General features: G+C 39.9%; 2 protein-coding genes across 7 annotated transcripts; one reads left to right on the forward strand and one right to left on the reverse strand.

Moving 5' to 3' along the window:
* Positions 1–5,050: 5,050 nt before the first annotated feature.
* Positions 5,051–7,793, forward strand: LOC115675016 (GDSL esterase/lipase At5g55050-like). Its single transcript, XM_030597599.2, has 5 exons — positions 5,051–5,513; positions 6,191–6,336; positions 6,713–6,946; positions 7,087–7,336; positions 7,434–7,793. Exons 1-5 carry the CDS (start codon positions 5,255–5,257, stop codon positions 7,658–7,660), a joined length of 1,116 nt encoding a protein of 371 aa, XP_030453459.1. The 5' UTR covers positions 5,051–5,254; the 3' UTR covers positions 7,661–7,793.
* A 144-nt stretch (positions 7,794–7,937) lies between these two features.
* Positions 7,938–21,241, reverse strand: LOC115675013 (DNA mismatch repair protein MSH5). 6 transcript variants are annotated; one of them, XM_056317516.1, is made up of 34 exons: positions 21,089–21,241; positions 20,288–20,319; positions 19,117–19,211; positions 18,768–18,848; positions 18,624–18,696; positions 18,070–18,133; positions 17,372–17,526; positions 17,171–17,272; positions 17,069–17,096; positions 16,968–16,999; positions 16,823–16,880; positions 16,470–16,556; positions 16,218–16,274; positions 14,978–15,079; positions 14,859–14,903; positions 14,274–14,351; positions 14,076–14,126; positions 13,900–13,981; positions 13,119–13,192; positions 12,931–13,030; positions 12,425–12,521; positions 12,122–12,211; positions 11,959–12,023; positions 11,811–11,869; positions 11,227–11,303; positions 11,050–11,140; positions 10,783–10,840; positions 10,635–10,696; positions 9,884–9,937; positions 9,711–9,796; positions 8,983–9,014; positions 8,880–8,903; positions 8,367–8,482; positions 7,938–8,276 (listed from the first exon to the last, which is right to left on the reverse strand). In XM_056317516.1, the coding sequence occupies exons 1-34, from the start codon at positions 21,122–21,124 to the stop codon at positions 8,196–8,198; spliced, it is 2,424 nt and encodes an 807-aa protein (XP_056173491.1). In that variant the 5' UTR covers positions 21,125–21,241; the 3' UTR covers positions 7,938–8,195. The 6 variants fall into 6 exon arrangements, with proteins under 6 accessions (XP_056173491.1, XP_056173489.1, XP_056173488.1 ...); XM_056317514.1 differs by having other exon boundaries at positions 9,711–9,787; positions 13,095–13,192; XM_056317513.1 differs by having other exon boundaries at positions 13,095–13,192.
* Between the last annotated feature and the right edge of the window lie 1,596 nt (positions 21,242–22,837).

Consider the following 22,837-nt stretch of genomic DNA (forward strand, 5'->3'; position numbering starts at 1 on the left):
ACGTCCATAAAGCATCGAGTTCACAAAATTCTCGTATGAGGCAGGCAGTGAACATAACACGATCAAAGCTTGATCTTCATCCTCGAGTTTAATATCTAGATTTTTCATATCTAGAACAATTTTATTAAACTCATCCAAGTGTTCCTGAACAGACGTACCTTCACGCATCTTTAGAGTATAAAGACGCTGCTTCAAATAAAGTCTCGATGTTAGAGATTTCTTCGTGTAGAGACTTTCCAGTTTCTTCCAGAGACCGGCCGCTGTTTCCTCATCGGCGACTTCTCGCAAAACCTTGTCATCTAGAGACAACTGGATCGCGTTATGCGCCTTCTCGTCCATCTCTTCAATCTCAACCGAGGTCATATCGTCTGGATATTTTCCGTCCAGTGCCTTAACCGTACCCTCTCGCCTCAATAAAGCCTTCATCTTTATTCTCCGTAATCCGAAGTTGTTCTATCCATCAAAAGATGAGATCTGAAACTTCAAAGATGCCATCTCAAAGAACCCTAGAATCGAACGCTGCTCTGATACCAGTTGTTGGAAATAGACGCGGAAAAACAAATACAGAACACAGGGATTTACGTGGTTCGATCACAAGGTGATCTACGTCCACGGGCGAGGCAAGACAAGATTCCACTATAATCAAAGAGAGTACAGTTTTTAGAAGTCGAAACAACGATAAAAGCTCACGGCTCACAAAACTCTCCGAAAACAAAATTCTCTCTCGGTACCAATGAGAAAACCTAGCCGCGGTATAAATAGGGCCTATCGGCACAACCCTCCGCGTCACGAACCAAATCTCAATTTTTCTCCACTTTTGGGTCGCACAAAAAATATGTAGGGCCGGGTGATGAACCGGACCGAGTACATAAAATTCAAGACATATTTAACACCAATTCAGTCATAAATCTTTTGTCTTTGTGTCAATTCAGTCCTTCCGGCTAATTTTGACAGGATTGTGCTGACGTGGAGACCGGCCGGTTTACGTGGCACTGCCGGCGATGACGTTGACAACTTTTAATAATATTTTAATATTTTCGATTTATTTATTTATTTATTTATTCTTTTCTTTTCTTTCTTTCTTTTTCTTTTTTTTTTTCTTTCCCTTTCTTCTTCCTCTAGCCGGTCGCCGGTCCAGCGATCGGCTGGAGGCCAGGGCCTGCGAGGTCCCTCGCCAGTGGCTGCGAGGTCGCGGCCTTCGACCTCGCCAGCATCTGGGTGAGGCACGACCTCTCCGGATTTGGCGAGGGCGAGCTCTGTCAGCCCAACGCGAGGCCACCCTCGCGGCCATCCGGCGAGGTCGAATGGTCATGAGGGCGGCCTGGCACTGGGATTGTGGGGCTCGCCCTCGCCAGCCATGGGTGAGGCCGACCTCGCCAAATCCAGTGAGGTCGTGCCTCGCTCAGCCGCTAGCAAGGGCTCAAGCATTCGCTAGTGGTCACGATGTCACGGGCGAGCCTCTCAAGCAACTGGGTGACCCTCGCCCTCGCTAGCCTTGGCCCGGCAACCGAGAGGAGGAAGAAGAAAGGGAAAGAAAAAAAATAAAAATAAAAAAAGAAAGAAAATTTTAAAAATAAAAAATTTCAAAAAATATTAAAATATTATTAAAAGTTGTCCACGTCATCGTTGGCGGTGCCACGTAAGCTGGCCGACGTCCACGTCAGCAAAATCCGACCAAAATTAGCCGGAAGAACTGAATTGGCATAAAGACAAAATATTTAGAACTGAATTGGCACCAAAAAAAGGTTTAGGACTAAATTGACACTAATGCAATAGGTTTAGGACTTTTCTGACACTTTTCCCAGTTTTTCCCTATCTAACTTTGAAAGGGTTTGTGTCGATTGCTTATCGTTAATAACTTTTTTGATCAACTTCTCAAGTCTTCATGAAGGCATTCGTCAATGACTTTGTCAAACAACTTTTCATGAGCGAGTTGTCGATTGTTCCCACCAAACTATTTTTATCACATTCGGTTTGTTACTTGCCGATAATAATCAAAAGTTGGTCATTTTTGGGTGTCCACACATTCAAAAGATAGAAAGCAATGATATAATTTATAAAGTTTACACGATAAACTTCAACACATTCAAATATTGTTCCCTATATCATATGGCACTATAGCTGAAGAACGATTTTTTGTTAGGGAAGTTGTCCAATTAGTCCTAAACCTATTATACATATATCAATTTGGTCGTAAACTTTCAAACTTTGTCAATATAATTTTACACATTTGCGCGAAATTCCAATGTAGTTCTTCTAGCTAGAAATCGTCGATGTGGTGGTGTGCCACGTAGGATGGCCATTGCTAACTGGATCGCCATGTCAACAACTTTTCCGTGAACATTGATCATAAGGACTATATTTGAAAAATTGAAAAGTTTATAACCGAATTGACATCTATACAATGGGTTTATGACTGATTGGGTAATAATATCTACTTTTTGCCCATATTTTCATTTTATTTCTCTCTTCAGTATACATAATGAATTTCGATCATTCTTGTACCTTATAAATATGAGATAGTAAAGCATATTATTGGACTTTCGTCATTGTGTTAGCCCTAACACACTATTATCGTGGCATAGCTCCTATAAAGATTAATCAAGCATGTGAAAAATACTCATTATACATGCACAAGAATACACAACCTTCCAATATTATATTTCATATACATATATACGCGCAGGAGTATGAACATCGAATTGACTAACCATAATATATAAATTACTAGCAAGAGCATGAACATTAGATTCCATATGCTAGAGCGATCTTTTTGACTGCTATGAAGATAATACTTAGTTTTTATCCAAAAGCCCCGACGATGGAATCGTTGTTAAGTCTATCGCGACCCTCACGAAGGTGCACCACCTAGGGGTTGGCTAATGGGTTACTAAGCCTAAATCTAACTCGGGATCTCTCAAACCCATACAAATTCGCAATTTGGTTCAAGTTCTTAACATGTAAATCATTTTGCATTTAAGAGTCGCCACTAATCTATTTTTTATGGGTCAATTCAAAACCCAGTAAAGTTTGGAAGAATTACTTTACTTCTACTAACCAGAGATTAAACAATGACTTGTTTATGCTCGATTACTCTAACGCCCTTTTAGTATCATTTCATTTATTTCTGAAAAAATTAGGTATCATTTCATTTATTTCTAAAAAATTTAAGCAGGTAGGTTGGATTGATTTTAACTTAGACACTAACATACAGGGGATGATCATGCGGATGTGCAATCTTTAAAAATAACAATCAATAAACAAAGTAAACAAATTGCGAGAAAACAAAGCAATTGAACACACTAAAGCAGTCAAGTTTTTAAGGTTTTTTTTCATCATGATATAAAGACTAACCTATATATGTCTCGCAGCGGATTAGGAAATAAACCCTAATCGATAATGTCTAGCACAGCAATAAAATATTCAAATTGATTCGAATAAGATTTTACCTAATTTGTGAATAATGTTGCCAAATTTGAACCGGTAGATGGACGGCTTGGACGGGGCCAGCGTTCACGGTGGTGCTGGCCGGTGGTGGATGTCTCGCGGGTCATGGCAAGGAAGGCTGCCCGCGGTGGTGGAGCTCATGACCAAGGAATTTCGGGTCTGGCGCACGGCAGTTCAAGGATGGACGAGGGTGAGAGCTTCTCGGCTACCGATGTCGAGGTGCTCGGAGATGGCTCGGTGAGTGGTGCTCGACGGTGGGGTCTCGGTGATAATCTCGGCCAAGGATGAGGGGACGGTGGGGACTTGTAGCGTTCGCGAGGAGGAGACCGCCGCTGCGTGATTGCTCTCGGTAATCAACGGGGGTGCTTCGGGACACCCGCAAAAACAGAAAGAGCTGCAACGATCGTCGATGACGATGCAAGGATCAGCGACGACGGTGCAGGTGCAGGTGCGGGAGCCTCTCGGTCATGGGACAGCAGGTGCAGTCAACGGCAAGAGTGCAACGGCTTCTCGAAGTTAGTCAAGCAGCTCGCGGATGGGAGCAGCTTCGTCGGGGAATGGATCTCGGAGCAGCTTCTCGGGGAGGACTTCTCGGAGGGACACGCCTCGGACCTGTTCAAGGGCTCGCTGCGGGTGGCTCGTGGTGTGGTGAAGGAACTCTGATTCGCCGGCGAAACCGCAGGACCCCTCGGCGTCGAGGCGAAGCAAGCGAGACGTAAACGTCACGCAGGCTTACCGAGACCAGCCGAGATCAACGAGCGCAAGGGAGCCGGAGACCTCACCGGACGCCTCGGCAGATGATGACCGGACGTGCACGAGCCGCCTCGTATTTGTGCAGGTGCAAAGAGGAAAGAGAAAGAAGACACTCTTCTTCTTCTTTTCTGAACTTCTGCCCTTTTTCCTCTTTCTTGTCTTATTCTCACTGTCCTTCACTGTGGAGAACGTGAGTTCTCTTTTCGTGCCCGCGAATTCTACTTTCTATGGCCCTCCCCTTAAATGTGAAGACTTAAAAGTCTATATTTATAGTGTAGAGCTAGGTTTCTTGTTCCCTAATCTTATTACGTGCTTGTTAAAATTAAGCTCAATGCCTCAGAACCTTTAATTAACTCCACCCGTCGTCGGTCCAACGTCATTTTTGTGAGTTTGTCTTATAATGCAAAATACTCCTGAAAACTATGCAATTTAAATTATTCTTTTTATTTAGGGGTCGGTCCATAATTTCCTATGCAATGAATTATTAAATGGAATTCCAAAATATAGGTGGCAACAAAATCCAAATTGAGAGTCAAGATTGATAAAATATTTAATTTAAATTTTTAAAATAATTAATAATAATTTCATAAAATTTTATATGATATCAAATAAACGCTTTTATATAACAGCTGTTTTATATAAGGGTTTAAGCTTTTAGAAAAAAAAACAAGACATGTATTATTGGATGAGACCCGAAAAGGCTGCACGCAATGGAAAAAAAAAACATAATAAACAATCTGTCCAATCAAAACAAACGAAAAAAGAAGAAGAAGAAGAGCCGTCTTCAAGGACAAGAGCCAAATAACAAAGATGGCATGTCAGTTATACGGACAGAAGACCCTCTGCTAATTTGCTGTTCTCGCTGATTCATTCCCTTCCCGGTCCTCTCCACCGTTCTCCGAATAAAGGGAAATAAATCCTGCTCTCACGCCACTCGCTCCATCGTCAACCTCATTCCCTCCGTCTATATAAACCCATCAACCCGTTGTTTGCTTCACATGTCACGCACTGCACAGACGTCTCAGAGAGAGAGAGACAGAGAGGGAGGGAGGACATGAAAATGGCTTCTAATGGTGTTCGTGCGGTGAGAGGTTTCTGGGTCGTGTTTCTTGTGTTGTTGAGGTTGAGCTGCTCGGCGGGACAGATGGTGCCCGCGCTTTTCGTGTTCGGGGACTCGCTCGTGGACGTGGGCAACAACGACTACTTGCCGATCTCGATAGCGAGAGCCAACTTCCCGCCCTACGGCGTGGATTTCCCCACCAAAAAGCCCACCGGAAGGTTCAGCAACGGCAAGAACGCCGCGGATTTTATCGGTACGCATGACTTCTACATTCATCGGCATCAATCTGCACACGCTTGAGTTCTTCGCTCATCGTCCTATGTCGAGAGTCGTATATCTATCATTCCATCCACCCTCCCTCACTTGGCCTTATCGCATAATCATATCGATTTGACCCTCCCACGCCCGTCGACAAGTAGCGTTCCTCAATTTGAGGATTGAAATCTTGAAAAGTTACGAAGTTGGGCACCGATTGACATGTGACGTCATCATATATGTTAGCGATATTAGGATATTTACTTGATTCTGCATATCTTGCATGTATCTTCTTTGACGGTGCATATATCAATCCGCATTTTATCATTTCAACTATAAAGAAAGTCGATGTAAGAGCATTTTACTGAACGGTAAAGATCCACCTCGCTACATAAATGCCATAAGGACACGCCCTTTTGGAGAAGCGAATCAACTTCACCCATTTAATGTTAAGAACGATAGATATCTTCCCCTTTTTTTGCAATCTTCGCTTACTTGTTGCCTTGCTATTTCTACGTTAACATCTACTGAACCATTGCTGGGAACTGTCTACTTAAGATCCAATGGCTAGGTTTTTGCTTTTTCTTCATACGTAGAGCGAAGAGAGAAGGATACAAAGATAGGGAACGCCCGTATGCGTCGTAATTGATTGATTGTCATGACCTTTTTGGGCAGCTGAGAAGTTGGGCTTGCCGACGTCGCCGCCGTATCTGGCCCTCATCTCCAACTCCAGCGAGAGCAATTCTTCATTGCCCTTCCTGACCGGCGTCAGCTTCGCCTCCGCAGGTGCTGGCATCTTTGATGGCACTGATGAGATACTTGTAAGTAACGGAAATCGTCTTCTGATTTTTTGCAATCGAATTTGTTCCTCATCATTTAAGCGTGTCGTGGCAAACTCGTCATTCTATATTGTTTTAATTCGGTACAAATCCAAGTTTTCCTTATTAGCATTTGATATGAGACCAATCCGACCGAGTGATAATGGGTGGCGACAACATGCGACTGCCGATGGGTAGTGGCCTCATTTAATGTGTCAAGCTAGGAAGATATATGCTCGACACCGATTTCGCGATTCATACTAAAACCCCTATATCTAATCGCTTCTCTTTTTCAAAGGAAAATAAGACGATGTTTCTGTTTCATTTTGAGCATGCAAGTCTCTGGTCTTGTTCGGAGTTAATCTTGATCTGTTTATAGCATCAATCGATACCTTTGACCAAGCAAGTGGAATACTACCTCGCGGTGCACCAAAACCTGGTGCAACACATGGGATCGTCTGGTGCACAGAAGCACGTAGCCAAGTCCCTCTTCCTCATCGTCATCGGAAGCAATGAAATCTTCACTTACTCCAGATCCTCCGATCTCCGGAAGCAGCAGACGCCGCAGCAATACGTCGACCTCATGGCTTCTTCGCTGAAGGATCAGTTAAAGGTACCTACTACATTCCTTCAAAATCAGTCTAACTAACACTATGTTTTTAGGTGAGCTTGTTTGTTACGTGTGCATTATTATCGACTACCAAGGCACGTTTTTTGATTTTTTTTTTCGGGAAACTCGAATTCCTGTGGCAGCGTCTCTACAGTAACGGCGCGCGCAAGTTCGTGTTCGCAGGGCTCCCGCCGATCGGATGCTGTCCGTTACAGAGGAACCAGAACAAAACGGACGGATGCAAGGAGGATACGAATTCCTGGTCGCGCATGTATAACGAGGCACTCCTAGCGATGGTGAAGGGATTGAAGTCCGAACTCAACGATATGAGCTACAGTTACTTGGATATCTACAACGTCGTGCAAAAATTCATCCAGAATCCATCTGCTTATGGTAGGACTTCGAGTGGGACTCGTGAGACCTTTTGAATCTTCTGTATATCAGTGCGATCCTAGACCTGTCAACTAATGACTCTCTACTATTTCCTCAGGTTTTACGGAGGTAAAAGATGCCTGTTGCGGTCTCGTTAACCCAATTGCAATAATTCCATGCTTACCCATTTCGCAGTACTGCTCCTACCGGCGAGACCATGTGTTTTGGGATCTTGTCCATCCCACAGAAGAAACAAACCGCATGTTCATAGACATAGCCTTCCATGGTTCACCACAGTACACATACCCAGTGGACGTCCAGCAACTGGCCACCGTTGAAACTTAAGCAAAACAAACAATTCAAATTGGAAGAAAAATTTTCTTTTCAGACAGTAGGATTACATACATGTTGTCAATCGTCAAAAAGAGATTCAGTGTTTGGGGATACTTGGGTTAATAATAATCGTTGCTTTTAAAGATGTCATTCTGTTGCCGGGCTTTGTATATCAGAAGAAAGAGCATCGACAGTTAATATAATCTCAAAGTGGTATTTGCAATAATCTCAGAGCTAACTGTAAAAATGCCAACAAACGGATGACCTTTCTGGGTACAGACAGAAAGTATAAACCGAAGGATCCGAAAAGGCTAGATTTGGGCAAATACTACCAGTTACATTTACCCTGGAAGTTCATAGTAGGACCGAAAATTTTGCAACGTGAATGGGCAATGACCAGTAGATGGAAGGCCAACTTACGCTTCCTCAATTTTCATGGTCTCTCTACTTAAACTTTCGAGAGGGCACATCAAAAGGAGACATTTTTTACTAGTCCAGTCATGCAAACTAGAAGTAACTCTAATTAATGATGAAAGGAAAATTGGGATTATGAAGGAAATATGTCTTTGAAGAATGCTTTGAGCTCACCATTGAGGGAATCAAATGCCAGCATCTTGTCTACCGCCTTCTGGATTTGCAAACAGATATATAATAATGTGTGAAAAAGCAGAGGAGTTATCTGTGCAATTGTGGAAACTGATTGTGCTGAGTCCCATACCTTGTACTGCTGATCTTGTGCTGATATGTTCTCATTGCACAGTCGATCAACAGGCTGGTTATTCCCAATAACATCTTGCATCAGGGCAGCTCTTCTAATTACTTCTTTTGGAAGACCTGCAAAATCAGATGGCGGAACTGATGAATCATACAAATTAACTGTGTTCTTCTGTTCGTTACTAATTCTCTGCATGTGATATTAATTTCTTTCACATCTTGCTAGATTGCACATGAAAATAATTGGGAACGGGTTCATCTTCTCAGTCCTTGTTTTTGATAGGATAGGATAAGCATTAGAGAGCGCTTCGCCTTCTCAAGTTAAGCTATTAGGCTTGGATTGCTTTGCTGCAGGTCTTGGCTGAAACCACACTTTCACAAACCATTTTCACCATCTTTTTTAAATGCATATATCAGCCTTGAAGCTGCATTAGAGGCCCGGCTCCTATGGAACACGTCCCATAATTTCAATATCCCACAATGCAGGATAAGTTTGCCAATAAAAATTCGGATGTACCAGCCAGGAGAGCACAATGAAGCCCTGCAGGATTTTAAATGTGTTAGGAACCTAACATGTAACCCCCAGGATGAACCTCCAGCTCAAACATTCATGTACTCACCATAGCTAAGAAGAGTGTGTCCAGGAACAAGGCTGCACAAAAATTAGACACTTTAGAGAAGATATGATGTCATTAATAAAGTCCATCATGTAATTCTAGAAAGCCAGAGTGCAGTCTTGTCACAAGAACTTTAAAAAATGGTAGCAGTGCTGGATTGGCCTAGTGGTCAAATCTAGTCAAGACACCAATGTAACAACCGCAAACTGAAGGTCAGGCTACCTTGCCAACTCTGAGGACAAATTTACTTCAGGTTGATACTTTATGTTATAAATTAACCCCTTGATTTAGTATCAAAGTGCAACCCCGTATTCTGTGATTGAATTGTGACCCTCCTACTTCTCTGTTTCATAATGCCTCTTCTCATTAAGCTGAGTAAGCAACTGAATATTTTTCAAGACAGTTTAGCATCTGATAAACTAGATTAAAGAACTAAAGTACCTACTTATCCAAATATAAAAAATTTAATGCACCATCTATAGACCTTGGTTATTCCCGTACTCAAGGTACTCGATACATAGTTTTTACCATTTTCAGTCACCACAAAAGACAACCAGTCATTGTACTCTTTCCTGGTGAAGTTCATGCTACTTAAACCCTGCTAAAGCCACCAACAAAACAACCCCACGTATCTTCTAAGTAATTGCCCAATATATCTCAACTCAAATACAGACAATTTGCTTACTGCAACATTCAAGAGACATTTGATGGCAACGAAAATGAAGCAATACCGATATAGGAAAACAAGGTCTTCAACGTCTGTGCTGTTGTCCTCGGACCTTAGAACACTCATAGTGTAAAACTTGATCTGCTCACACTGATTTAGTAATAAAATACAGGTAACCAGTCACCAATGCTATTTGTTAGTCTAAATGCCAAATTCAACTCTAAAACAATGCAATACCTTTGGTAGAAAGTTCTCAGAAAGCAGCTCAGTCAAGTGAGTGCAGACCAGAACCTACAGATCATTGCAGCATGATTAAGTAGTCATTCAATATTTCTACTATTAGAAAGATATAAAATGCAACTGTGGGACTTCAGGCATTTGTCGTTTTTCTATTCTCTCTTTCGCTTGGCTAGGAATGGCAGACTTAAGCTAGAATGACTAGCATAACATGGCCGAGTCTTTCTTTGAAGATTGCCCTTTATTTTCTAGGGCAACAAAGCAAATAGTTAGTTGGAAAGTCTCGTACTTAGAACATTAGGTGAGGACCACAGCAAAATATGGTCCAGGTGCCAATCATTGACAGATAATTCTTTCTAGGAGATCTTTCAACTGAATGTTTAAATCCCAAAAGCAGCAGTCCCGATCAATGGAATACAGAGGAAAAAGGAGAAGCAATAATATTCATTGGACTGTCCAAAACAAGTAAAAATTTGTTTACGGTGGCATGCGATTGGAGAATGCGTCTAATGGTTTACAAATCAGAAAAGTGCTCTGTTAAAAGATATATTAATAACTTTACAGTGGTTTTTCATAATAATCCAAAAACTTAGCCTACACAAAGTTTCTATTTCTAAGAAAGGATCAGATTAACCACGGGATGCTGATAGAATGTCTAAGCTAAGAAGGTAGATTAGTGATTTGCCTCACTGATTGAAGTGCAAATGTGGCATTGTCTCAACTACTTTGAAAAGGAAATGAAGTAACAAACTTTTGGTGGTTCGTCCCACATGACAAAGTGATTGATTGCTCCACCAAGCAAACCAACTCCATCTGAAAAAAGCACCAAAAGCACATATTCATGACGTAGTACAATTTGCTGTTGCGATTGAAAATTTTTACTCAAGACAGGTAAAAACCTTCATTTAGAGTGCCTTTTCCAAATTCATCTAACAGACATAATGATTTTGAAGTTGCCTGCCTATATAACATTCCAACGGAAGCATGTCAATACGTACATATATATGTAAACTTAATCAAACAGATGCTGCAGCACGGTGATATTCCCCACAACTAAACTTTCTAGCTTTAGAACTTCGAACTAGTACTCAATGGTAAGTGACTTTCCCAGGTAAGAAATTGACTTTCTAGGCAAGCATTGTAATGAAAACCCTTGTCGGGTAGACATGCCTCAGCATCATTCCTACTTGATGGAGATCAATCATGAATGTCGATTGTTCCGCAGTCATAAGCTTGCTTCCCATAGCGCAAAATATTCTGTCGAAAAACTTCTAACATGATCACAACTTCAATATAATGACAATCAAGATGATTGGAGAAAGTGTTAACTTCAAGACTCCAACCTATCTGTCAAACCCACAGTTGCTGATTCAGCAGGCACAAAACTTCCAATGTGAGAAAGAAAAACAATAAGAGCAACCTGGAAAACATCTTCTAGGTTATACACGGAATGATTTTCTTCAACTTGAAGCATGATTTAGACAAACAGCAACAAAATAACAAGACAGAAGAGGTGCTTGCATGAGAATGGTGGGAGCCATTTTACAGACAACATTCCAAATGCCTATTACGAAGGGATCAATATTATGCCCAATAGTTTATCGCAAGTGAAAGTAGGTGTTCAGGCTACCAATTGAACATATCATAGTAGCAGTAGGTGCCAGACATAACAATAACCACTTGAATTTGCAGAAGTAGTAAGATAGAATAAAATCCACTGAATTACGCTGCCTACAGCCAAAGCCACGGACTAATGGCCAAATCATGTCAGAGATATTTGTTACTGTGATTGGACACTGAAAGAAGTACAGCTACTATATCTATGTGGGAGAATAACAATATACTCTCCATCTCTGACAACTCAAAGTGCATTAGTCCAAAAGGGGGTCAGATATCTATCTCTAAAGAAAACTCTTATCATCAGAACCTGTTTGACATAGATGCTTTTCCCTGAATAGTTAGGACCAGTGATGATATTAATGCGCCCTGAAACCGACAAGTATTAAGAGTAAATACATCTTTTGGACTGAAATTGACAGGATAGATGATCAAGTGCAGTACATTGTCAAAATTACCATCATTAAAAAATTTTGTATCATTCGGAATAAAAGTGTCGACTGTCATTTCCTGCAAAACATGTCTGAAAATTTGCAGGAAACTATCATTTCGAAAAACCCAAAGGGCAGGAAAAAATTAAATTTCAGTTGACATGAAAGGCATTTTCTAAACAGCTCCTACCTTCCATTTTGTATGTCAAGCAAAGTTTCTTCTGTGAGTGTAGGCCTCACATAATTGTTCTGACGAGCCACCAGTGCCAACGACAAGAAGCTTAGAAGCACAACAATATGATGATCATCATCGAACAAAGAATAATGTACATGAATTCACATTCGAGTTATAGGGAAGGAAAACAACTTAATTATCGGAAATAAGAAATGAAAGCCGGATGTGTGCACCATACAAACACTCGTGCAATGTACGAGCGTGTGTGTGCAAGTTTCTGTCGCACAAAGAGAGAGAGAGAGAGAGAGTAAGCCTCACCAATCTAGTTCAGCAGCAAAATTGACAGCTTTAAGCAGATGTGCTGAGAATGTCAGTATGTGTATAATCAAGTCTCTGATGATTGCCCTCTCCATGTCTGTTATCCATAAAATGAGGAAAGAAAAAGTTCAGCATAAGAAACATAATGCACTAATTTTGCAGGTGAGTTTACGTCTTGCTTGCAGCTAAATAGTTACCAACTACACAAAAGTTTGATCTGGCTGGCTCATCCCATATATAAAGGTTTACTTCCTGTTTGCAAGTTTGATTTTATTTTTTTAGATATTTTGGAAAAAAACATCTTTTTTTTTGGGGCAGGTTCAATGGAGCATCTTAAATAGGGGTCATTCTAGCCTAAGCGACAGTAAGGTTTGCTCCAACCATTCACCCATGAAAGGGCAGCGTGACTCTTCAACTTGGAATTGAGGAAAATGTAAAAAACTAGCGGAAAATGTATGAAGAGAAAAGGGAAAAGGAATAAAAAAGAAGTAGTTGATCTTGTGAACCTAAGATTTTATGATGAAGATCCCCAAGAAGGTCATCCAATTCTCTTGTCTTTGCAGTTCGATAGAAGAACCTCGTCATCTCTGCATCTGTATCAGAGAACTGTAGATAATCTTTGTAAGTCCTCAGTTACACGTGAATAAGTTTGTGCAATTGGATGACTTACGCATCTAATGGAGAATGAACTCACAACATATTCAAAATCTTCAAGCCTTTCTAATGTCATTTCATCGAGTTTCTCTTCAAAAATGCACATCAAGTATCCTGAAAATAGAAATAGAAATAATTGACAGTTTCAATTGATAATTCCTATGGAAAGCTAATCTATAGGTTTAAAAGGTAATTCTACCGTGATAGAGAGAGAATCAAGGAAATTTGGCATAGTAATAAGGACAAAGTTCCCCAAAATTTAACTCAGCCGAGTAATCTTCTGTTGTTTCTAGAATTTCTTATTTTAGTGTCGAGATACTTCATTTTATAGTCTTTAAATGTGTGAACGCCATTGTAGAATTTATTGGTTTTGTTATCGAAATATGCAGCAACATGTCTAATCTTCCCAGCTGAAACTTGTACAGCAAGGAACTACCCTGATTCAGGTCTACTAGACATGCCAACGCAATAGTTGTTGCATCCTTAACAATATATAGTGATGACAGGACAGGATGGTCTAGAGACACCACAGACATGAAAGCTTCATTAAGATTCCAGTATCAATCACACAGTTCCTTGGGAAGTTAAAAATGACAAGCAAACGATAAGTTTTTCATCCTCCAATCTGCTTTGAGTAGTAGTTTTCTGCTTTGATCATAAGCTACAGGCCTGACGCATCAGCAATCAACAATCCTTATGACCACCTCTACATATAGCATCTGGTGATCATGAATCAAATAAAAAAGAAATGACATAAAAAGCTGTACGTAAGACAAAAAGAACTTGGCATGTAGCATCTGGTCAGGAAAATGCAGGCATACCTACTTGCTGAATATAGACAATACATGGAACATGTTTGTCCTTAAACACATCAGGAATATGTGCAAGCTCCAGAGATGCCACCTGGATGCACTACTTCAATCAAGACAAACATTTAAGCGGACTAATTTCTCCTTACTTTACAATTGATGTATCAGAGACTTCGAATGAAAGGAACCTCCTCCAAAAATTCAGGCAGTTCCTCGTAAATTTGCCTCAGCTCGTCCAACTGTACGCAAACAGAAAGAATAATATTAATATATTCAGTCCAAGCATTCAAAAATCCAGATTAAGAGCTCAAGATAAGAGGTCTTGACACATCACTTCGTAGGAAGCAAAGTTTCAATCAAGTGACCTAGACAAAAGAATAGCTGACCTCATCACAGAAACTCTCCTTCACCATTGTCTCATAACCTTTCTCCTTAACTCTGCTGATATCAATAACGCCAATTACCTACAGAAGAAAACAAAATTAGAGAATGATGTAAAAGTAGCCTAAGGTGATTAAGTGGAGACTGCACGATAGTGAGAAGTGGAGTACTAAGAAGAAGGAAAAATTTCAGAAATAGAGATCTTTCGCCTAAACAGAGAGGCAAACTTTCCAGATTAGAAACGGCAAAGAAGATCATAGCAGGGAAAACAACCCAAACAACTGGAAGGGGCCGTAAAGATGCCACTGGCCTCTTATTTATAGGTATTGAACCACAAAATGTCGACTTTATCACATCAATTTAGAAACATCTTAGTAACATGCCTGAAACAAGCAAACATTCTAGACCTTTAAAGAAAGATGCCAAGATCTCCTGAGAGTCTTGCAGAAGATAAGGGAATAATTTTGACTGGTTTCATTCTGATCCTAAACTTCCTATAGTAAATTTTCACCAGTAGAACCTCTTTTAACCAATTCCATTCAGGAAACTAGAAAACATGAAGAAAGAGTCCACACTAGAGAAAAACTGACCAATTCATAAACATAAGCCAGCTCCGTCATGATGCATGAACTAGCCTGTGGCATTGTTACATAGACATATAAGTTAAAAAAGCCAAAAAAGGAGGACGACAGCTGAATTTTTACTGTACCTTTTCAAGAATGTCTGTGTTCAAGTACTTCACTTGCTCACGTAGGCCCTCAGATATACCTACCTCAAGTATCTTATTCAAATGCAAGAGAGAAGAAACACTCTGCCAGTAAAAGTTGGAGTAATATATTTCACATTGTGAGCTTGTAGTATGAGATGAACTGTCAAAGTATTAAAAAAGTGATGCTTGAAGCAGTAAGATTAGCATATAACTCCATTTCCGGACACTTAAACATCTTCTCTAGATTTTAACTTGCATTTATCCATGGAACAAATGCTTTTTGCAAATTGTTGATCGTCTGTTAAAACTCCTATCACACAACATAATTACTGCATATTTTTTGGTGCATTAAAATAAGTGCATGCCGCATAGTACCATGACACCACCCATAGCATAAAACTTTTTCTACTAGATGAAGCAAAGTGATCCAAACCAATTTCATGTTACAAGTTAATCAAGGTGCAGAAGCTGCCTAAAAAGAATCAGAACACATGAAGCACAATAACATTAATCAGTCATTAGAGCCAGTCTTGCATTCAAATCATTAATTGAGGAAAGAATCTTTTGTTGGTTCTGATAACTCAACGATCAAAGGGTGAACATTTCTCATGGAGATATTGATAACATGAAAACTTTCTGACTGTACATGGAGAAATATGGAGGTTTATTAGATGAATTTTCACTCAGCAAGTGCATGTCCTTCCTCTTTATCTCTTGGCACAGTGAGAAGGCATTAACATCAAAAGATATGCTATAATTTCAGGATAGAGAGGCACTTTAAATTTGAGTTATCATAGGTTCATTGAATGTGTTCACACTCAGCAAGTGTATTGCCCTCCTTTTTATTTTCTTGGCATGCTGAGAACACTAACATCAACAGATATATACTGGTTTCAGGATGTAGAGGCATTTTAAATTTGGCTGATCAGAGAGAGAAAGGGAAAGGGGGGAGAAAGAGACAGAGATGACAATTACTCAGGAAAAGGATTGTAAATGACAAAATCTATGACGATAGTATTTTGTATAAGCAAAAATCTATGACGATAGTATTTTGTATAAGCAATGATACAAAATCTAAATGAGACCACTTCTTTAATTAATTTATAAAGGAAATCATCATGTAACCAATCGCTTTGTAACGTTATCACCGCTGGACTAAAACAAACGAGGTGTTTAGAGGAGAATGCCGCCATGCCATGTAAGGAGAGATAAGTTGGATGCAAACAAGGTGTCTGTTTACCTTCAGGAAAGCTGACCAATCAGTGCTGGTACATATGGAGCTTGGGGAGTTGAATTTCTTTCAAAATGAATAAAGAATTTTAAACCTTAGAACCCGAGAAACAATTCATCAACAGATAATCAAGTGAATCTTTGTCTATACAACCTAACTTAGCGATAGAAAAAGCATGGGTAAGAAGTCCTTTCTACAAGTATAAGAAATATACTTTACGAGAATCACACTCATTGGAAGAGAGAACATGCGCTTCTATACCTTGAGAATGTGTGGAATGTCCTTTACTGACTTCAGAGTTCCACGCAAAGAATCCATCAGTTCCTCAGAGAAAAGGAAAAATGAAATCTTCATTTTGTTAAAGAAACACCTTTGGTCCTTTAAGCTGTAAAAATATATCATCCAGGAACCATTTCTAAAGTGAAACCTCCCTAGACTAAAAGTCTATTAGAACAGTTCCTGGCCCCAAATATAAAAATACTATGTTTCAGTAGGTTGCCACCAGCCAACCCCATCCACAAGATACAGAGAGTAATGAATTAGTATCTATTGTGCGGTTCATATGCTAATGCAGGCCTTTTAGCTGAAGCATGCAAAAAAGCAATGTAGGATACAGCATTCAGACGATTGTTCAAATGCTCAAGGTCAAGTATAGGCCTCAGGAACCAACTTCTGAAGTGACAAGAGCCATTAGTCAGAACCTCGAGTCAGACGTCACTCATGAACGAAGAGTGCTACAATCTCATGAACAAAATTTACCTCAAGAGCCGTCTACCCATTGGCGTCACACACTGGATTGAGAGCATGGGTCAGTCCCATATTAAAATTCATAATAAAGAAGACTGATGACTTTCACTGACCTTGTTCATCATGCCAAAAACCGAGAACCTGTAATTGAGAACATCAGCTTGGAACTTCAGACTTCGGCCGGCAAAATGACATATTAGGTATTTCTTCATTACCCTTCCTTTGCTCTACCAATGCCCATGTGGCTTGGATGTTTGTCTATTTGAAATATCTGCAATGCTTCATGGGCAGCTGCATCTAGTTTGAGAAAATTGCTTCTGTTGAGGAAGTGAAGGAAATGCAAGTCTACTTCCATAAAAAAAGCACCATGGGAGAGGGTGGCCAAGAGAGTTTATGAACTATATGGAAATAGATACAGTGAAATCTGAATGACAGAGTCGATGGTGATCGATGAATTCCCACATTCCTTTTGCTCAAGGGTATCCACAATTCTTTCATTCTCCAAAATCGCAAGAAGTCCTCCGCTTGCACGAACTTCAAGATCACTTCCCATGTCCATCATGGAACTTAACTGGAAGTTCAAGTGCAACAGAAAGCATTAATATTAGGACAAACAAAAGTGAAAGCATTTTTCGCTTCACCAAGAGAAAAAGTGCATGGTCGTTAGATCAAGTTGTGCAAAAGGAGTAGGTGATGCAGGATGAACGCAGGATGCAAAAAGAAAAGAAAGCAGAGGAGGGAATTCAAAAGAAGTTCAGGAAAGATAGTGGAAGAAATGTAGAAGAGGCAGAAATTCAATAGCTTTTTATTCTCAATCATGCAAAAATTTTAATAGAATCCTAAGTAAAAAACGTAATTATTCTATCCACTGGCCTCATCTAACTACAATGGACATTGGAAACAATAAGCCTCTAGGAAATTCCCTAAGAGAGCAATTACATATCTGACTAAATTTAGTTAAATATGCTATAGATTAATCCACCCTTTGAGCAGAGATAATTAGCCTGGACCGTCGACGAGGTGCTGAACCATTACGTGCTCCATCACAAATTGTAGAACACTGCCTTGACATATACATCCAATTAGAAGGTGGAAAATGGCTATAGATTCTTACATAAGAGATTCTCTCCTTAATGCTTAAACAATCATCCATTCCTGTAACTCGAAGGTACATCAATCTGCAGAAGAAATTTAAAAAAAAAAAAGCTAGAAGACAGAGGTATATATCTTTTGCATCAGAACATACATTTATTAGTTACAGCTGAGCCAAATTTAATGAAGTCAAGTAGGAAGTAAACTCTCTCTGTGTTACTTATGCGTTTTTATTAGCCAACTTAATGCTGATTCTTGTGAACTGAAAAGAAATTTCTTTGAGTTGTATAATTCATCCGGAAGGTGGAACCAGCTGTCTTAAGTTCTCTGCTCCTGGTTAGACCTAAAAGGCATGAACTGCTTGCCAATCGTACACTCACGGAATGTGCAAAGAAGGTACTTCCTTAAGCTCAATTAGACAAGCAGATTGCTTGAGATCAAGCCACTACTAAGGTTGCCATTGATTGTATCAAAAGAAGATCATAGACAGCTCTATTCTTCTGGAGACCCTAATAGCATAAGATTCGGGATAGCCACTTTAAAGAAAAGGTGTTTGCAGAGTAATGCCTCCCCCACCTGTGCCATGCTTGCTCATAGCTGAATACTGAACTTTTCACGAGCTTCACTGTAGGAGCCTCAGCTGTCCCATCTGCATCATCTTAAAGAGGAAGCATGGCAAAACTGATATGTGACAATTCAAGAGAAAACTTAGCAGCGTACCACTTCTTTGTAAAGCAGATATAAAAGACTCTTCGCTTTTAGTACTGGTATAAATGAAGAGAGGCGTTGCTTGATATTTAACTGGACAAGAAGAGTAATTAATCAGGTTCATTAAATCCATACATAAAAGATAATGTGACAACATTTTATCATCCTTCAACAGAACATTTCAATGAAGAGGCTATAATAATACAGAAATGGATTCATCTGGTCACACGATGGACAAAGAACTATCATGAGCTGCCAAAACCCATTCAGAACTAACCTAAAGTTAGTCTTTCATATTTCGAACTCAAAGGACTATGTGCAATATCTTAAATAATGATTGCTCCTTGCTTGGAGATCATACCAAGATCAATTAGGGGAAAATCCGGACTTCCATCTTCCCATAACTCCAGCACATGAAGTTGGCGAATGTTGGAATCATAGTAAGAAACTCCAATGCTGAGAACAAATTAGAAATTCATCAGAGTAGTATGATCATCATAACAGATAAAAGGAAATAATATGTTTAAATAGGGATCATTATTGGCCACACTAACTGATCATGATATCTCCAACAAATTCCTAATTATTGTTAATTATCCAGCTCATATTATAATATTCTTAAGCCAGCTTTCCTCATGTTACCAGCTTGTGTTGCTTATAATTTGAACCTGCGTAATAGGACTTTCTTTCATTCATAATTAACATGCATGACCTGTTTTAAACAGGACATTTCATGAAACTTAAAAACTTGTCAGGCAAAGTGCAAAATCCCTACTTGATTTCAGTGTATGGATCATTCGAGGACGACAAAGTCACCTTTAGTAGCTTAATGATGGTGACAAAGTCATGAACCCCACAAGCAAAAAAAGAGGGACACCACAGCAAGAATTGTCAAGACTAGATGAACTTGACTCCTCAAATTTGGAACTATAACCGGGCAGAGTTTAAAGCAAGGTTCACCTTATTGTTATAGTGCAGCAAAGAGGCACAAGTACTTGCTGTATGAGTAGTCAAGCACAGAGGCATTTGGATAAATGCAGGTGCTTGAAGTAACTTGATCACAAAATATGCTTTCAAGCTAACTGTTAATATGACCCTCTGACTGCAATATCGATTTTTATTTACCTTACTGTAGCTGTACAATATCGGAAAAATTTGCTCACTTCATTTCATCTATTAGCAATAAATACCGACGTTTAAAGTGAAAGGAACACTCGGTCATCTTCAGTTTTCCAGGTTTTTTTTTTCACATGAGCGTACGAGAGTCATAAAAGATGTTGTCTAATTCATTGAAACACTGAGATCTGGCAAGATAAACCATGATATCAATCAGCGATCAGCTATATCCGGACCTTATATCCTCATGTTCTAGGCTGTTGGCATAATGTGCTGAACCAGTTAATGTACATCAGTAGCGAGACCTCTCCTTAAAGGGACGACCGCTTGCTATAATTTTGCAGACAACTCGGATTTAATTTGGACTCGCTGTAGAAATTATAACAATATCGAACTAATAGTGCAAGAAAACTTACTGATTACCCTGGAGAATGCATGCCATATAAACCTGCATTTACGTCGAAATAATCAATTCATGAGTTTTTGTCATTCCATGGAGATTCTGAGGACTCACTCAAGAATAGAGGTGGATATCCCAATCCAAAACTTGCATTATGGAAATTAACTCGGATGCAGCACAACACGTAAACACGGTAGGGGCTTCATAGAACTAAACACAACAATCACTTTCCTTTTCTGGAGTTGAACTCAACGCAACGCATAACTAAATCAAGAGTACATACAACGTGCCGAAATCCACGCCAATATGAAAACACGCCAAATCACGTCCGGCAAACATGAATGGACTACACAAACAATAGGGAGAACCGCAAGCAATCACGATCCAAACTCAGTCCCGCATTTACAGCGTCCTACACCGTAAAATCTCCCTATCCTGGGGAGACTATAACCTTCACTCTGTCAAAACAACGAGAAGCGTGCAATCGGATAAGGATTTTTCACGTTAGTCGATTTTGACATCTCTCAGAAGATCGAGCAACAGATACTGCAGTCAAATCCAACCGATAGGCTCAACATTTTCTCGTACAAACGGCGATGGAAACCATCGACCGAAAGCGCGAATCCGCGAGTTTGCAGCTACTCGGATTAGAGGAATGCAGCGAAGCTCGGCTCTCGTTCTGTTCTAGGTTTTCGAGAGACGCGATCGGACTACCTATGGCGCTTCTTCCTCTCTCTTCTTCTACTCCGTTATCTATTTTTCTCGGCGTCGGACGGACGGGAAGTAAAAGCGACGAGATGAAGAGGAGGGAATCGACCTGAGGTGCGGCTTCGGTCTCGTCCACTTCCTCCATTGTTGAGCTCCCGCAGTGCAGAACTACGCTCGATCGAGCGAGCGAGAGAGAGCGAGAGAGAGAGAGAAAGATTGATGATGATGAGAATGAGCGCGCTGGTTTGAACAGAACGGTAATGCCTTCCCGCTGAGTTTAAATAGGAGAGTTATCTCTCCCCCGCTGGTTTAAATAGGAATATATTAAAAACATATATAAAATTGGCCGTGTTTTTTTTCTTTTTTAATATTAATCATTAGAATGTCGTAACGCCGCTACTTTCGATTGGGTCAAATTCAATTCCAACGGGGACTCTAAAGACAACCCGAGCTTGGCTTTGGTAGATTGGCTTCTTTGCGATGTATCGAGCACTTGGTTTGTTGGCTTCGTGCAAATTAGGGGAGTTTGCTTTTCGCTCGAAGCGAAACCATGGATTACTTTTTTGGGTCCGGTCTATTTAGGCATTTCCAAGCTTATTTGTGGAGGTGAATTCGCAAGCGGCCATTTCCCTTCTTCAAAACCAGCTTCCTCTCTCACTTTGGAGACGAATTGGGAAACTGTCATAATATTTTCAAAAGGTCAAAGTTGCACTCGCTTTAGGAAAAGGAAAACTCATGTGCAGATTGGTCAGTAAATTAGGTCATTTTAAATGACACTCTAGTCTAAGATAGACCACTTAGGGGTTTTCTTCCTTTGTCCATGCGAGATCAAATTGGATCGAGTTTTATTAGAAGAGTGGCAATGTAACATTTGAGCTTTTGCCCTATTTTTTTACCAAAAAATAAAAAATAAATATAAACACTTTTTTGGTTTAACACTAAGACAAAATGCATTGCTCGTTTTATTAACGAACGATCTCTCGGTCATATGTACAATTAGCGATTTCATAAAGAATTTTGTAAGGTCAATAACTTGCAGCCATTCGAGCTAAAATTAGCAATTCGATACACAATCAGTAACTCGAGAATCAGAAAACATTATTCATGAGCATATAAGGCTATTGTCCGGTCCGTTTCGAGATCGGATTTCTCAACGAGCGGGACTCGTAACACTAGATATTTCACATTTATATCGATTCTAGGCATTTCCGGTTTCATTGGGCAACGAGGTGAACCAAACGAGGTGTGCAAGCATCCGAATTTGTAACCTTTCAATTTTCATTTTGGCAAACACAAAAAGTCACCGCTAACGAACGAGAACAAAAGGAGATCGACGTCCTTAGCGTATTCGCCGTGCTCTTCCTTCTTCGGGCACTCCGCTAATTCCGCGCTATATCCTTGGACATGGACAAGGTAGTAGAGCACATCACTTGCACATTTTCGTATGCTCCAAACAAAAGGCTCCAAACACTTCGACTTCTCTCTTGCACCATCCTCGCCGCATCATGCCATTTCAACATGCGACCCTAAAAATTTCCAGACAAGATAGTGACACAAATAATCTATGAAATATGTATCAATGTGCAATATGATTTCTGAACTTTTAATTTATTCGATGTAGTTTATGAACTATAATGTGCAATGTTTAATTTAGTCCCTGAGTTATAATGCCTCAGTTTTCGGATTTCTCTTAGTCAGGAACAACATTTCCATATAATTTAGGGACTAAATTGAATATGTACCAAAAATTCAATTTAATTCCCAAACTATATAAAAATGTTCAATGTTATCCCTGAACTTGAATTAATGTAATGACATCATTGAATATATATCAGAAATTTATGGACTACATAGAACA

The sequence above is a fragment of the Syzygium oleosum genome, unplaced genomic scaffold (genome assembly GCF_021117445.2).
Source record: "Syzygium oleosum isolate NSW1041296 unplaced genomic scaffold, Sole_v2.1 Sole_v2.13, whole genome shotgun sequence".
NCBI lineage: Eukaryota > Viridiplantae > Streptophyta > Magnoliopsida > Myrtales > Myrtaceae > Syzygium > Syzygium oleosum.